At 40.3% G+C, this 17,956-nt stretch overlaps 1 protein-coding gene across 1 annotated transcript in view; it reads left to right on the top strand.

The window, feature by feature from the left end:
• Positions 1-648: 648 nt before the first annotated feature.
• COL4A3 (collagen type IV alpha 3 chain) overlaps positions 649-17,956 on the top strand; it is a 52,150-nt gene continuing 34,842 nt past the window's right edge. Inside the window, exons 1-7 of the mRNA XM_058031172.1 lie at positions 649-729; positions 11,754-11,810; positions 14,815-14,904; positions 15,529-15,573; positions 16,059-16,103; positions 16,398-16,460; positions 17,174-17,227. Of these exons, the coding sequence (XP_057887155.1) occupies positions 649-729; positions 11,754-11,810; positions 14,815-14,904; positions 15,529-15,573; positions 16,059-16,103; positions 16,398-16,460; positions 17,174-17,227 (435 nt within the window). The remainder of the gene's footprint in view (positions 730-11,753; positions 11,811-14,814; positions 14,905-15,528; positions 15,574-16,058; positions 16,104-16,397; positions 16,461-17,173; positions 17,228-17,956) is intronic.

Raw genomic sequence — 17,956 nt, 5'->3', positions numbered from 1 at the left:
CGCGCCCGGGAGCGCCCCGGCAGCGGCGGGATGGCGCTGGGAGCCCCGGCTGCTGCTGCTGCCGCTTTCCCGGTACCGCCTCGCTGTCGGCCGCTCTCACCGTGCCCTCCTCCCCGCCGGGACCCAGAGCCGCCCCCGCTCCGGGGAGCGCACCCCGTGCCTCGTTCGGGCGGCGCCCGGGGCTGGTGCCGGCCCCGCTCCCGCCGCCGTTCGGGGCTCCCACCACCTGCGCCCTGACAGCGGCGGGGGACGGAGCCGGCCGGCAACCCGGACACCTCCCGCTGTCCCGGGACGGGGCTGCCCCTCAGCGCGCTGCCCAGCCCCGTCCCGAGGAGAGCCAGGTGCCCCCGCCCGGGGCTGCCCGTCCGCGGCGCTCACCTCAGCTCTCAGGCGGGAAAGCCCCCGACACCTCGCTCACTCCATGCCCGCTGAGGACGGACGGACGGACGGGCGGGCGGCGGCTGCCAGCGCTGCCCAAGGCACGCGGGGGGAGATGAGGGGGTGGACGAGAGGGGTGGCCGGGGCGGGGCCGCGACCCGGGAGCGCCGAGGCGGGTGCGGAGGAACCCTCAGGCCAAAACCACGGGAGGGCAGGAGGGGGGCAGAGTGGAAGCGCCCCGGGACGCCGCGCAGGCAGCGCCGAGGGGGGATGGCCGGCGGGGGCTGCCCCGGCCGCCTGGCGCCGGTGCTGCTGCTCGCCCTGCTCTGGCCGGGCCGCGCCGCGGCGGAGGTGAGTGAGCGCCGGGACGGGGCGGCGGCGCCCTGGGACACAGCGGGCTCGGCCCCGCGCTCCCCGCTGCCGCCGCGCTGCGTTGGCCGCTGGTGGGGAAGGAAAGGCGAATGCGGCTGTTTCAAGTGATGCACCGCGTGTGCACGGCCGCGCAGGGCGAGGGGAGGCGAGGTGAAGTGAGGTGAGGCGCATCTCGCCAGCTGCGGGGCACCGCTACCGGACCCCTCTCCGGGCAGGGATGAGGGCGGGAGAGAAGGCCGTGCACGGGGCACCGCGTCCCCGCTGGCCTCAGGAGCTCCCCGCCCTTCAAGCTGAGGGGACGGCACGGGGTGGATGGGGGCTCCGTCCCGTCCCCAGCCCGGGAAGCGGCTCCTGAGGCCCGGCCTGCGGGCACGGGGGATGCCGTGAGGGACTGGACGGCCAGGATGGAGCCCTGAGGGAGAGGATGGCCCTGAGCAAACGCCTCCGGATCGGCACTTACTGTCTGGACCACCTGTGCCTCCTTCATGACAAAATCATTTAAGAGACTTGTCTTTCATGCTTAATGACAAGCGTCCATCACCGTTTGGTCAGTAAATTCTCCTAGTCTTTGTTGTAGTCTTTTCTGTGCCTTTCTCCAGTGTCTGGTTATAACATTTGGATTGTACATTCGCGGCTGGGAGAAGAGCGGGCAGCTATGAGGGCACACGGCTCGGTGTAGCTCTCAATACTTCTGGCAGTTCCAAACAGAAAACTGCCGGTCTCGGTCAATTTCTAGCAGACATCAAACACATGAAACTGACAGTTTTAAAATTTCTGATAAACCTAAAGCACGTGAAACTGACAGGTTTAGTAAATTTCAAGTTCTTTCTCCCATAATAGTCAACAATCTTAATTTTTCCTTGTATGAGTAGGTATGAGTAAAGCTCTAACACCATACATGAAAATTTTTACTGCCTCTCAAAATATTTTGAAGTTCACCTTTAGAAGGAGAAAATGTGGTCTTGTACTTTGCTGTTGCTAAAGCAGAGCCACATTCTACTACAATTATCTGAAGCAGTCTAATCAGTAATAATGTTTCTTCTAAACTCCTGCAGCTCTTTCACTCTCCCGTTCTGGGTAGAGTGTCTGGAAACAGCATAAGCTCCTCATCCAATATGTTGGGTTTTTTCATGGCACTCTAACTCCACTGGCAGTCAAGTTCAGTGATTTAACAAAGATTTAATTGTTTTATTTGTAGTGGAATTAAAATACCTCTTAGTTCTTATGTAGAACAGAGTTACCAGATCTATTTGCAAAGTATGTGTTTTCTGCAGAGTTCCTTCAGGCTCCATCCAGATCAGGATGTGGAAGATGTGGAAAATTAACAGCTCACGACCTGTCTCTCTCTTCTGCCCAGTTTGCTGGTTTTTGTTCCTTTCTCCTCTTCCTCTGCTGATACCTGCCATCCATTGCCCTTGTTGCTCTGAAGAGGTGGATATCATCATGTGGGTTTCTGGATGGCTTTTAGCAAGCACAGGCTGTGTTCCAGGAATGCCCTCCCTCTCCCACAACACACACACACACACTTTTTCTAAGCCTCTCTTCTGGCAGTTTTATCTAAACTCCTAATTAAATATTAGTGGCTGCTGTAATTGACATGAGGTAATTGATGAATAAATCATTGCATATTGGCTAAACTGTTCATTGCAAAGAAATAGTATAGTTAATGTTCTAAAATCATGCTACACTTTCATATGAAAATAAATTGATGTTTGATCAGCAAGCAATACTTCTGCTGTTTGCATCAATTTAAAAATGTTTCAACATAAAAAAAATTTAGGTGTAGTTTATTCCTGAAGACAGGTAATAAAATCAGTCATTTGTGACTGCTACTGTTTATACAGCAAATTTTAGTCTTTGCAGCTCTTCACAGAGTCCAGACTTCTCTGCCCTTAGGAGGCTGAACTTTCTGGCACCTGCTAGGGAGTATTATTGTCTGCATTCTTGGCCACTGGCATGCTCTAATCACATCTTCTGAAAACTCAGCAGAAGTAGCATCTTCCCATGTCAAAGGCCTTTCAGCTTCTTTGATCAGCTTCTTTCTTCTTCCTTGACTTCAAACAGTGGTGTTATAATTATTCTGATTTTTCTGCTGTTCATTTATATATTTTAGAATCATCACTATAATATGTTTTCACAGGACACAAGATTCTTCCTATTCTTCATCTTTTTTTCTTTCAGAACAAAATGGATTTGCTTTTTCAGTGCTTCATTTTGTCTAACAGCACCTGGAAGTGATAGTGTCTTGGTGTAAATGTACAACTCAATTAATTCCCTTAAGAGTGTCCTGTCTTTTGATACCATTTATGTACTTCTCTTACATCTTCAAATTAAGTACTAATCTAAAAATATTCCCTGAAATTTTGATGTTTCAAGCGACATGTTTTTCAGTTTTTCCTAATGGGAAAAATACCTTGGTCAAGTTTATTAGTGCTCAATCGATCTTGTGGCATTGATCATTTCTAGGATGCCATCATGTCAGTATTTTTCAGAACAAGATAGAGAGAGTTTCTACTTCAGCAAGATGACTTGCTTGCAAGTTAGCTGCACCTCATCTTACTACCACTTTTTAATTTGTATTGTAAATACTGTTGCAATGTTTGTTAGCTCACAGGATTAAATTATGTTGTTATGTTTTTGCCTCCATCGTGACATTTGATTTTTCTCATCATGCATTGGAGGCAAAGGAGGGGACATAACAACCTTGGTGACTGTAAGATCTGAGAAATCTGTTGTGCATTCTCTTCCTCACTCATATTGTTTGTGACTAATGCAAGCGTTCATATTTCACAACTAATTTCATTTCTCCCAAATGTTAGAATTTGCATGCAAGTACTTAAAATGAATCTTTTTTGCTTCCTAATAGCAGTATTTTTTTCCCCTAATTATATGTAACCTATCCTGCTGTCACAAGTAGATCTTAACACATGGCTCTGGAAGGGAAAAATGATGTTCTGCTTCAGCCCATGGCCATCTCCAAGGCTGGTAGGAATGGCATGTAGGCCTTTTTTGACCAGCAATCAGTGTTGGAGGCACCAAATGTCCTGGTGAGAATGTTCCTTGTCTGACAGCCTTTGGAGGCACCCAGGTTCTTTGTTGCACAAGCAGCTGAGAAGGGAAATGTGCACCTGAATATACAAGAGAGTTCACAGAGCATGTTAGAAAAACAAGTCCTTTGTGAAGTGCCCTCTTTGATTTGGTTAATGTGATCCCAGCTCCAAAGTCAAGGAGGGTGTTACTCTGAGAACTGGGTCCAACTTCTGCTAGACTCTTCTGCTCCTGATTACCTCTATTTTTTTGTAATTCAGCCACCACCTCCACAGAGAAACAACCCAATGTCACAGCACTGCAGAGCAAGGCTTTTTCTACCAGGCCAAGAGAGGCAGCATAGATTGGCAGAGTTACCCAAATGTCTGTGCATCAAAATTGATGGACTTCTAGCAGCACGTTGCTCTGATGGCCAAGAAATGTGAAGTGTGCCTGTGTGTGTGCTGCATCTTACAACTGAAAGATGAACCTGCTTAGATGCCCTAAGTAAACACCTGTAAAAGTTGAACTGTTGACACTTGCTGCCTTTTCTAGAAAACCTACAAGACAAATACACATTTAAGCAAATGTCTACAATTCAAGTTATTTTGCTGGCTGAATAATACCATTAAAATTCTTAGAGTAGGCAGGTTCTTTCTTCACTGCTTTGCATTTCATAGAGATTTCTGTATCTTCTCCATTTTATTTATGATCTGTGCTAGCAGTGTCTTCTGCAATACCTAGAGCTGACTTGACATAACAGATCTTTGAAACAAAATACTTTGCTATTAAGTGTGACCAGTATGGGATGTCCGGTCATCTGTTTTACTGTCACATTCTCACCTTACTGCCTAACAAAGTAACACTAGAAGTATGTTGGCATGGATTACAGGAGCCTAGGAGGAAGGTGAAATCCAAAAAGACTTTTTCCTTAACTGTTTGCAGCCTCAGTCTCTCACAGTCACACTGAAAAAGTTCCATTTTGTCACACCTAATATATTTTCAGTTCCATTTTCATTGTCTTACCCATTTTGTGACAGGGTAAGAGTCTCACAGGTTTACAGGTTTTCCATTTTGCCTTGCTTATTGAAGACCTTTTAACTCAGGCTTTGTGCTGCATTTTTCCACAGGCTATTTTGGAGGAAGCTGCAGGAAGAAGTGACCTTTAATTTTTTTAAATCTGTGAAATCACAGAGCCTTTCAAATAAGGAAAAACCAAAGCGTGTGCAATAAGCCTTCTCTGAACAAGCTACTGTTGCTTTCATTGCTACTTGCATCACTAAACAGAAGATGCACACCAGGAATTTTATGAATATACAAATATACAGGCCTGAGGAGATGAAAATTTTAGTGAATATCATTCCCACACTTAACAGCTGGGAAGAAATACAAAATGTGTGAGTTAATGATAACCATATTGTGGTAGGTAAGCAAAAATTCACTAGTTAAATGGTGTGTATTCTTTGTTATTAGATTGCTCTTTTAAGGTGATTGTTAGGAAGGAAGAACACGGATGAATAAGCTGATTAAACACCCTTAAGAGTTTGCTACACAAAACAAAATTGTGTGGCCTGAATTGCTTAGTCTTTTTTTTCCTTGGGGAAAAGAAAATATTTATTTCTGTTGTCTCCATGTCCTCTTCAAGGTCAGGAGAAGAAACCAACCCCAGAGATGGAGCTTTTGGCTCCATCTTCGTAGATTTTATACATCTGAATATATCAGGAACAGTTTGGTACCATTTCTGATAGTCCTTATCACATCAACTTCAACCCTAGTGTGATGATTTGTAGAGTAAGGTATGGGTCATTATAAACATAAATGTAAATATATTCTATGGTTTAGAAGGACAAGCATCATTCTTTTTGTCTAAGAGAAAGAAATTCTGTATCTTTATAGACCAAAATTTACACACATTATAGACCATAATTTACACACACACATCCTCCCCAAAACAGGAGATTTGAGAGCCTCAACATAGAGCCTTTCAAAACTGCACACAACATACCAGCTCTACTTGTATAGATACTGACTAATTTTGTGCAATGTCTACAATATACACCTTAGTGGCCATTGCTACAGAGCTCACAAATCATTTGAGTTTGTGAAAACTCAGTGTGTTTGGTTTGTTCTGCATTAAAACATTTTATCTGTTCTATCCTAAGGCAATGATGAAGACATGGGCAAAGTGAAGATTGCTGAGCCCTACTGTTCTCACACTTCCTCACTGATAATGAGCTGGAGAGAAGGGAGAAGCTCAGTAGAATTAATTGTGCTGTATCTGTTTGCAGAAGGGTATGGTTGGCACCATGGCAGCTGCATGTGAAACACACTCCCATTGACACAGTGGTGTGTTTTCCTGGATGAACAATTATGTTACAGTGGTCTCTTGGAACTTTTGTACAAACAGGCTCATTCACAGAACAAAAAAAAAAAAAAAAAAAAAAAAAAAAAAAAAAAAAAAAAGATAGGCTGTACAGTAAGTATATCAACAAAAAAAAAAAAAAAAAGAAGCAAGAGATATTAGAAATTCTCTGAAAATTTTGTTTTCATCTGACTTATACTATTTAACCTGAGGTTTATGTTACTGAGTTTTTATTGTGGTAAGTGTGGATACTTATGAGAGGTTTGTCTAACACTACAAAACTCTTGTTATGCAAAGTTCTTAACCAACAGGGTTTTGCTATAAAAAGTAAGAGATTTTTTTCAAAGTTCTTTCCATCTCTGAAGTGAAAAAAAGGGGCTCATACACCTGTTCCCCTTGGCATAATGGAAAGTTGTTTAAATGTTCACATACAGAAGCTTCTTCCATTTCTCTCTACGTGTCATTTAGCTTAGTTGGTTTGAAATACCATTATAAATATATCTTTATATTACATGAATGAGCAATCCCTCCTAAAAGACCTCATACCAGATTAAAATTAAGGATTTAAAGTAAGGAGATTCTTACCAAGTTCAGATAAAAATGTGTGTTAACATCATGTGACCATGACCGATGTATCTGTAAATTAAACACAAAGTCCTGCTTCTGTGAGGTGTTATATTTTCCTATGACCACAAATGTTTAGGACTTCTCTCCTGCACCTCACACTGAAAGCAGCACATACCCAGTAATACAAGGCCTGTGTCACCAACAAGGCATTTTGATTCAATAGCTATTCCCTGAGCAGGGTTCCCATTACAGGTGCTTATTGGAGCTTATTCAACAGCTGAGCTGCCTGCAGCATAGCAGTTGTGTCCTGCTGTGTCTTTTAGATCCAGGCTCTCTGTGTTGGGTGCTATTAGTTAAGTTACAGGTGTATTTCTTTATAATGGAAAGTCTGAATGAAATAATTTTCATCCTGTGCTGGGTATTCAACTGGTGAGCAAAATGCTGTGAATTGTGATAGCATACATGGCTGTTAACAGGAGTCTTCTAAGGTAGGAATGTCTGGCTGCCTTCCAGTTCACAAGTGACTACACAATGTTTCAGGGTTTGGGAACTGACATATTTTCCTTCATCTCATCATCTCCTATTTCTGCTCTATGTTGTCTATACTTATTGAAGGCTTAATAATTTGGTTTTGTTGTACTGGTCCAGCAATCACTAAAAAAACACAAAGTTCTTCGTGGTCTTTGATAATTTTAATGAATTCATGTTTGATGCTTAGAATGCATGAAAAACTTTTAGTATACAGATTCTAATTGTGAGACTGGTATTTTGTTTTGACAGCAGTGTTTTGGAGTGAGGGGACCTCATTCTCCAGGACCTTGCACGCTCCATGGTGATTTGCAGTTGTGCAACATGAGGAATATGCTGCCAGGGTCACGTATCCGCCTTGTCTAGCTAGAATTCCTGACTGTGCTAATCTAGATAAGTGTCTTAATACAGGTGTATCAGAAGAAAAAGATTTTCTTTATACAGCTTTTCTCACAGTGGGAACCTTTTTTCTGTAAAGCTCTGCCCTTAGATCCTCTGGTGCAGGTTAGGATAAAAATTCAAAACTGTAATTGTATCCAAGCTAGAAACTCTAGCTACCACCATCATGTTCTTCAGAACGTACAACATTTAACACATGTGCAGCATACCTACCCCAACACAAATCTGCAGTGTGAATAAATGGTAGAGCAAAACTTTCCCCTTCTTGTAATCACAATGTATTACTCCCACCTTTATTAGATGCAACAGAAAACAGGTAGTAGAGAATGAGTGAAATGGGCCTTTTGAAGATTTAAGCACTGTATTAACATCAACTGTTGGGGCAGGGTTATTCTATGTGCTCAGTTGTGATTTATGGACACAGCTGGGATGTGTAAAGTGATTGCTCTGCACTGAGACAGCCCAGGAAGAATTCAAAAATCTCCATGTGTCAGCAGCCCTTGAAAATTCACAATCAAGACTTAAAGGAGCTGGCTCACTGATACGTAATTTTTAATAAGTATTTAAGAGAAATTACAGAAAACTTGAAATTAGCTGGTAAGTTACTTCCACTTAGGACCACTGTGATGACATGCATGTTTTCAGGCTGCTCAGGATATCATTAATGAGCAGAAAGATGGAAAAGAGTTAAAAAGTGGCATCACAGAAAAATAGATATTATCCAGTAAGTCTTGTTCCGCATAGTGATAGAGTTCTTATTTAGTGAATCTTTAAGTTAGGAGATAAAGACCTAATGGCAGAGTAGGTGAGATGCTAATAAGTATCAAGTTTAAATGAAAAATTAGTTTTTTAAAAATAAGTCAGATCAGCAGTTAGAGCAACCAGTGAAGGAAAGCAACAGCTCCATCACCCATGTGAGAGCCACCTGGGCTATTTTTACTGTCCACAGTAATTAATGGATATCACCTGCACTTCTATTAATTCATTTTAAAATACCTTATGTTGCACAGTCATCCTTCATTTATGTTAACCAGGATTTACTTCGGGCATCAGTGGAGTTCACCCATGAAATTAAAGACCAGTCAGGCCAAAAGTGCAAACTTAAGCCCCACTTCAGCCACTTTACTATATTCCTACACATTAAAATTAATTTCATCTCAAGATCTTTATTACTCATCCTGTGTGCTCTTGGTCTGAAATATACTTAAAGAATATGGTGCTTGTTTCCTGCAGCAACACATTCTGCTGCCTCTCTGTCCTGGACGCAGTATTTTTAATACAAATATGTATTTTGAAATTGTAGCTGAGTTACCCTGATCTTCTCTGGATCTGAAAAAACAAAGACACTGACAGTTCTGTCATTGTATATGTCATTCAAAAAAATAGATCAGTGGAGAAATACAGGATCATCCTCACTTTGCCTCTGTTCCTCTGTGCTCCACCTTCCTGCCTTTAAACCATTCCTGGTAGGACTGTGCTGCCCCACCAATGTGAGTGACAGCACTCAGCCTGTGCTAGGGACAGAATAGGAAGGCTGCCATTGCTTGCTCCTTACAGTAAGACTTTGTCACATCCTTTGGCATATTCATGTTTGATAACATCTCTAAATACACTCTCTGACATTCTGCCTGTAACCAGTGCTGCTGGCAAGGTGCTGAGAACTGTGTAAGATTCTCTCCAAATTAAGTTGCCACCACTGCAGTGGCTGGAGTAGCAGTGCCATGCTCAATCTATATTAGCCTTTGGGTGACACTACAATCTGTAGTATGTTATTTCTTTCTTCTTTCTGTGTCACTTCTTAGAGGAATTATGTGAAGGAGAGGACTGGAATACTTTCTAAGCAGTTGGTTGAGTTACTCTCTGAATCAGGAGCAGGAAGAGGTCAGAGCCCCATAGAATCCTGCCCCATAGAGTAGGAAGGGCAATTAGTGTTACAGATAAGGATGCACCCACTGAACAAAACATTCACCAGTGCAGTAAATGTGCCTCAGCATGTACTACTGGAATCATATATCTGTTTAATATAGCACTGTAACTATCCCTAAAAACACTTTGGAGAGGAGCTCCTCTGTAAATTACTCCAAGTGCTGTGGGGATTTAATTTTGGTTCATTGGTGAATTGATTTGATTTGGTAATCATATAATGATCTGGCTGTATCCTTTCACCTAGATTTTAGATCAAAAATATTCTTCATCTAAATATTTGAAAGAAATGTAAATTATTACAATGAAAATCACAAAACCAAAAAACATGCAGTAAACCTGTGGCTTTGGTTAATACACTTATTTATATAGATGTTATTGTGAGAATTTTGAATAAACTGTTAATACCTAATATTTAGTTTCCTTATCTTATAACCTGGAAACATCATATTGGGTTTTTATGATCCTTTCATAAAGGAGCTGCAGGCATCTTGGAAGGATGTGAAAGCATCCTGCAGTATAAGTGAGCAATGATTTTTTGGTTCAAAGCTCCTGTGCAGAAGGCGTAATCTTATCTTACATAAAAAATCATATGCCAAAACATTTAGTATTATCCAGCTAACTGACTGTGTAATGTTAAATCATTGGTCTTTTCAGTTTAGTTTAGAGTGATATGTGTACACAAAAAGACTTAAATAGATCTGAAAGCTTACTAATGGCAAATTAAACACACTCTAAGCATTCTGACTTCTTGAAGAGCAAAGGCTCTCTTTCTTTCAATTGTTTATTAACTTAGATTAATTGTATAGTGTCATAATTTTCTACATGTTCATGCATTTCTCTTCACATTGGATCATCTTTGATTATAAGATAAAAGGATTTGTTCTGTATCTGTACACATCAAATCTTCTGCAGATTATACCTGTTATGGGAGAGTAATTTCATTTTTGGATTTCTCTACATGTCCTGAAAACTGTGCTTTGCGTACAGATGCTGGAAAGATCTGCTTCTAGTTTGCTTTCACAGGCAGGAATAAGGTACAACTCCATGAAGGTCTGTAGAATTATAATGGTATATATCTGTGTATACATCTTACCTGGAGCAACTGCCCTTTTTGTATTGCTTAGCAGACCTCTACCAATAATCAGTTTTGAAAAGAATGCTTTGGGATGCAAAGTACTGTCATTGAATAAGGAACAAGAAAATCAATTGTCTTATAAACTATCCCAAATTTATTTTGAGATATACATCACTTTATTCTCTTGTATTGATGCTTAAAGGCTTAAAATATCTGTCATATAACTGACTTGATGAATTTAGATTATCCAGTACCAGACAGACTGATCTCACCAAGGGAAAATCAGGATACTGTTTGTTGTTAATTCTGCACTAGTTCTTATTCTTGTATCCCTGGTGATATAATCATATTGATTAATATAATAGTAAAGGTAGCATAGTTAGGTGCTTACTGTTTCACATGATACCTTTGTTTTCCAAATTCCTGATGCAGTACCACTTGAATTCTAGCTGTCAGATCACAGTAAGAGTGAGTTTTCTTTAAGTATGACAAAGAATTAACTACTTAATGTTTGCATTTCTTTAGGAATCTAGCTTGAAACATCAAGTAGCCGCCTATTTATCTGTCTATAAATCAGAGGCAGACACAATAATTTCTTGAGGATTTGCCTTTCATAGACAACTGATTTTAATTTCTGCTTTCTTTTGTAAATTAATGTTTAAGTATCTGTTCGCTGGAGGAATGCTCCCTGAAGCTGTTTTTAAATTGATGAATGACATCATCTCCCCTAAGTTCAGCCACCTAAAAGACAAGCAGCAACTGTCAGGAATTGTCAAGTCCATACAGAGCAGCAGCTACTTGCAGCATCTTTGCTCCATCATAAAAGAAACATAAAAGTTACAAATTTTAAACACTGTGACTGTTGTAATGTGAGAAACTGTAGGGGGTAGTTAATTCTGTCTGCAAGATCTCACTCGTGCTCTTACTTGTCTCAACAGACTGTACAGAGGAATAATGAGCTCCTTGCCACTGTTGTGAATTGCCTCTTCACAAACGTTTTTTATAAGCTGTATTATTTGTGAAATAATTACTAAAACCAATGAGATCTTACTTGCCTCTCTCCAAACAACTCCATGAGAAAAAGAATTGTATTATAACGTTTGTATTTTTGTTTTTCAGAACTGTGTATGCAAAGGTAAAAGTCCCTGCTATTGTGATAGCACAAAAGGTAGTAAGGTAAGAACAGATACATTTTCCTTTTTGAATATTAGCTTATATACTTGGAAATTGTTGGTAGATTACTTCAGTTGATACAGTGAGTGAATTTAGTTCGTGATGGTATTTGGCCGATAGAGTCTACAGAGAATGATTACCTTACAAAGTTCTGTTAACTTTGGGGAAACTGTTTAACCAAGCCTTTTCAACTGAATTTTTTTTCTACATTATTATGTTTACAGCACTGTGTGATGTTTGGACTGCAGCAGAACAACTGCCCCAAACCACCAGGTCTCTTTCACTAACCCCTAACAAATACCATTACCTTGGCAGCTGCTCTCCTGTTATAAATTTCATGATGCCATCAGGAATCTCATGCTCAGTGCTTCCCTCTGTCCATCTCTGCACCGTGCCAACCCCCTTTGCCAGTTCCTGAAGGAAAGTTGCACACACTGGCATCAAACAGATAAACTTCTTGCACATCAAGCAGGGCATGAGTTTCTGGGTCCTAATCACAAACACCTTGCCAGCACTGAAGGAGCAGCAAATCCATCCGCAGTAACAGATCCACAGCTCTGCCTGTTGCCAATAGCAGCTTGGCAGAGGCTCTGAGTGGCTTTTAGAAAAACCTAAATTACACAAATGCCAAAAATTCTTTGGAACTCCTGCTCACAGTTGGAAGAACAACTGATTCACAAATGAAAGGGGCATTATTGAAGAAGTCATGGTTGCAAATTAGGTGAGCCATGAACACAGGAGTTGCCATACTTAACCTTATCAACAGATTTCAGACATCTATAAAGATCTAGGACTATGGTTAGTCCCACTGATTGGTCCCATCTGCTTTTATGAAGTTGGAGAAAATTTATCTGGAAGTAAATATGCTCATTATTAAAATATATATTATAAGTGGGAAAGGAGAATACTAATACTTTTAGTAAAATCTCCCTGTTTATTTTTCATATTACTAGTTGGTCTAACCTGACTTTGTCCTAAACAGTGAAATTGAAACCAGTTGATAACCTAGAATAAAATAAGCTGCCCACTAAAAGAGAAATATTAATAAGAATGGACCCCCAAAACTTGTCTTTATCAGTTCTGTGGAAAATAACTGAGCAATTTGTGGCTAAGAGTAAATAATTGTTTAGACTGATGAAGTTTTACATGCAGAAAATCAGGATAATGGCATTAATCAATATGTTTTGGTCATTATTCAGTGTTTAGAGTTCTCCAACCTGAAAATCCTCAGATCTTGTTGATCTGCTAAGAAGAAAGTGTAGCTAAAATTGCCTTTTCTGTAGAGAGGGCAGTGAAGCTGTCAGGAGAGCTCTGGATTCCGCAGCTCCGTGTGGCTCTTGGCACGGGCAGGCAGGTGGAGTTTGGTTTTCCTGGGAGCTGGCACCGAACCCCCTCCAGCGGCTTATCCTGGGATAGCAGCCATCCTCCGACCTTGGGATGCTGCTACAGAACAAACAGAAATAAACTATTTTTATAAAAAGCTATGCCAATTTATTATATAGATCTCACACACTCTTTATAATTCAATTCTTATTTTATATGTGTCAAAGTATTATGAGATTACATTCTGTCTTGAGAGATACAAATATATAAAATTACTATTTTTAAAATTTTTATTTCATTCAGAAGCTATTTAAAATCTGGTGAGTTTGTGGACTTTTGAGGAGTGAGAATTGGTGCAGGGAAAAGCCAGAGTATTCTGGCTTCCCAGAGACATCTCTTGGCTCCTGTCTTGTACATAAAATAGAACACTCAAACTTTGTCACAGCAAAATTTCACAGGCTTTCTTTGTATAACTTTGTATAAAGCAATAGGAAAATTGGCTCTGGGAGAATTGATAATCCCATTCTGTCTCTCCCATGTCATGCTGTGATGTTTTGAACCAGCAGCTCTTCACTGATGTAAAAGTGAGCATGCTAAATTGCTGCTGTCTGAAGGGCTGAAACACCTTTTCCGTGAGCATCCAGGCTTGAAACATATAATTTAAACCAAATTAAGACTTGCATCTTCTATATTTAACTAAAAAACTGAAAATTCTCCTTTCACTCTAGCTTGGCCTTCTGCATTCTGTTTCTATACCTTCAATTTTGTTTCCTTTAGTTTATTTGAATTTGATCTTAAAAAAAGGTGAAAAAGTAATTTGATTAGATTCAGAAAAATTTTAGATATTTGTCATGTAAAGCAAGGGGGTTTTAGTCTGTCTGAATGGTTTTGTTGCATCTGACTCCCACTGTTTTCTTCCTTGATTTTCATGAAGAGAAATTGAACTGATCTTGGTTTGAAACTGATCTTGCTGTACAGCAGAAGCTGTAGGCACACAGTTTGTGGTGATTGGGATGGGGCTGGGCTGAGCCTCATCCCCAGTTGGTTTCAGCTGTGAGCAGCAGGTGAGCAGCACTGACAGCACTGAGCCATGGAGTGCCCAGGGGCACTGACCAACCACCAAAGGGAGCAGAGGGCACACAGGGGCAGGGCATCAACAGGAGGGGATAAAAGGCTGGGCTAAAGAACAAGAAGGGATGATTCTTGAGGCCTTCTGAAGTGGTGTGGTGTTACCCTGTATGGGTTGAATATTTCTGATATTGTGTGATGATGCTCTGTGTATTGTGGCCGTCTCAACTGCAATGTGTGCTGGCACATGCTGTGACCAGCAGCCATTAAGTCTCTCAATTTTTGTTGCTAAACATAATACAGAAATATTAATAAGGAATACATATCAGCTGCTTTCTTTAAATTTTCATGCTGTCAGCTAACTTCCATACTCTACAAAATCCTGAGTACTATCTTATGCTCTGATAATTCAGCCATACTTACAGGCATGTGGTGCTGTGAGGCCGAGGCAGCTCAGAGATGGACCACAAAAACAGGTCAGTGTTGGCAAGGGCAGTGGATCTGCCACAGCAGGTGAAAGCCAAGGGGTACTGAAAGTAATGAATGCCTCAGAAATAAGCTATCAAAAGGAGAATTCATGGATATTTGAAGAATTTAATTATTTTAATGTTTGCAGGGTGAAAAAGGCTTTCCTGGTGTTCCAGGCCCACCTGGTCAAAGAGGCTTTCCTGGTCCAGAAGGGCCTCCAGGGCCACAGGGACCAAAGGTAGGTATGTATGTGAGACAGAGATACACACAGAGAAACCACGGTGCTTGACAATCACAGTTAGCTACGGCTGTGTAGACTATTCTGTTTTACAAAACCAAACCAAAACCTGGCTCAGAGCTTCCCATTTGGTAGGGATGTTGTTTGGTCATCAGCTGCAAGGGTCATTTTTACTGCATCAGAGTAGAGCTGATATGACCATGGGCTTTGTTGTCAGTTTTCCATTTGCCAGTGCTAAAGCAGCTAGACTAAACTGCCAGAGACAATGAACATAGGTCTAGACAGATTTTTGCAGCATACCTCAGTTTTTGTCTTTGTATCATTTAGCATCTTGACATTTGTTGCAGAAAAGAAAGTAAACAAGCTATTAATGAGACAAATACAAATCAGACAAAAAATAGATTTAAGAAAATTTGAAGGGAAACATGTTTTTTAGGTACATCTTGGCCTGTTTAGGAATTACCTGGTTGCCCACAGTATGGAATGGCTTTATTTATTTATACAGCTGACTTTGTGTGCACATATCGGTATTGATATTGAAAATATTGTGTGTATTGTTGACATTTATGTGCTCTTTCCCAATTGAAATGTACTGAAAAACATCACTTTCCATTTTTGATCTAGGGTTCTCCAGGACTTACAGGCTTAGTTGGACCCAAAGGTATCCGAGTAAGTGTTTGTATTTTAAACAAACTTACATGTACTAAATGTCATGCTAATTGCCAACTTGGTTCAATAATTTGTGAAAATAAAAGCAAAACATTATGCCTGATTTCAAAGTATGGTTAAAATTTATGACACAGTGTATGTACTAGTATTATTTATTTTTAGAACTTTTGCCCTTTTTTGCTGCATCTTACATCCAAGGTTGTTGCTGTATGTATTTAATATTTGGCTATGCAGTGAAAAAGTCAAACTAGAATACAACAAAAAGTTGTTTGGGTTTTTCCCCTGTGGGCAAAACCAGTGTGTGTTACCTGTGTGTAACCATTATGCTTGGTTCACAGTCAGAAGAGTTAAGGAAGTAATGATTTTTTTTTTAACAGAATCATACTTGCATTCATAATCTTGATATGATTGTAATCAAAGAAAAATTGCCTAATGAGCTTTTGTTTAATATTCATAATATTATTTCTCTTGTTTAATATCATTAGGGAGTCCCAGGAATACCTGGATTTTCAGGTCCTCCAGGCCTTCCAGTAAGTAAAAATGAAACCAATTTAACCATTTCTCTCTTACTTCAGTCTTTAGTGCACAATTATCCTCAGCTCAATGTGCTCACTCTAGTCTCAACATCAGCATTGTCTCTGTCAATTGGCCTAGAGATAAAAATCTTGGCATCAGCAATTCTTACTCATTGTAATGATTTAAGAACCCATTGTAATCTGTCAAGTCTTGTGAAACATTGCTCCCATATAAACTCTTTCAGTGTTTCTGTAAGGTAATATGAATGTACAAAAACAAAGCTTGTGTCAATTTTGTGCTTCTTTTAGGGTGAACCAGGGACTGTTGGTCCTCCTGGGCTCCCAGGTGTTCCAGGATGCAATGGCTCAAAGGTACAAACCAAGCTGAGTGTTCTGGAGATTGCATTTGGCTGTGCATGGGAATGGACAAAAAGTGATCTAAATTTCCCCCAATCTACAACTTTGATTTGTTTTGCTTTGTGACTTTATCAGCTAGAAAAACTTGTGTCATGGGTCCAGAGAAAGGAAAAGTGCTACTTTTTTGTGCAAAATAAATATTTAAATAATACATTCTAATGGCCTTTGCTAAAAGATAAGAATAACATTTGATATTTTGACAGACAATACTTTTTTCATTAAATCCAGGAGACCTAATCAGTTTTGTCCAATGTCTCCTTTTGTTGCAATGGCTTATGAAGAAGATAGTTAATCCATTTTATTTTGACAGTATCTAGCTTGCAGTTGGCAATTCATAAATCCTGAAAGTAATTAAGTGAAAAGGCTCAATGTTAAGTAACAGATTTACCAGGTTTTCTTTTCTCTATGAGCATTCTGAAAGGAGTCAGAATAATCCCTATTACAGAAAATCATCAATTTCTAGTGAAACTGTGAACTAATCTGAACAGTCTAGGATAGAAGTCAAGCGGCATAAAATGCAAGAAAAATCCTCTTTTAGCAAAATACGGTGGTCATGAACTCACAGTGCACTCAGTGTGATAGCATAGAAAACTTCTGTGATCATTTGACAAAATCAGGCCAAATAAAAAACCATAAAATGCATTAACAATCACTGTTACTACTTTCAGGGTGACCAAGGATTTCCAGGTCCTCCAGGTCAAAGAGGTGCTCCAGGCCTTCCAGTAAGTGTGAAATTCATTATTGTGTGCATTCCCACCACACAAAGCCAGTCCCTGAAGGAGAATAAAGCCTCATGTTAGCTCATACTGACAACAGTTGAACTATATAGGTATCCCCATTTTATTGGTATGAAAACCGTGTGATAAAGAGAACAAAGTTAAAAGTAATGTATTGTCTACATGTTGGGCCTCAACTTCTTAGCTAGTGACTGCATGAAATTGACTGGAGTTAGCTCTCATGGGATACTCATGAAAATTTACCCCTAAAAGTGTCCACGATATATTTAATAAATTGCAGTTTCAGTTCATGCCTAAGTATCTTTGAGGAAATAATGGCTTAATTAAGTCATTAAGAACCAGGAATTAAACCCAGAACTTCTCACTCTGGGTACACTGCTCTGATCCCAGGATGTGGGATTTTTTCACTGTAGAAATGTGTTTGAAAGAAACTTGTAAAGAAATGGAAAAGGAATGCTGTCTTTTTAAGTTCTAGTGGCTTCAAATCTACTGACTTATAAATATGATCTTTATTTTACCAGCTTTGCTGATTTTGTTTATTCATTTATTAATTTCAGGTTTCAAAGCTGCTCTGCCTTCAATTGCAGAGTTGTACCTGTGAGATAGGGCATATTGTTTAAAAATAGTCATTCTTCTTAAATTGAAGTCTGGCCAGTAAACATGAACCTGGCTATGCACCTTCTTCATGAAAATAAATCACCTGAAGAGCACCAA

Source organism: Melospiza georgiana, chromosome 10, assembly GCF_028018845.1.
Source record: "Melospiza georgiana isolate bMelGeo1 chromosome 10, bMelGeo1.pri, whole genome shotgun sequence".
Taxonomy (NCBI): Eukaryota; Metazoa; Chordata; class Aves; order Passeriformes; family Passerellidae; genus Melospiza; species Melospiza georgiana.
This window is presented reverse-complemented; position numbering and strand designations above follow the sequence as displayed.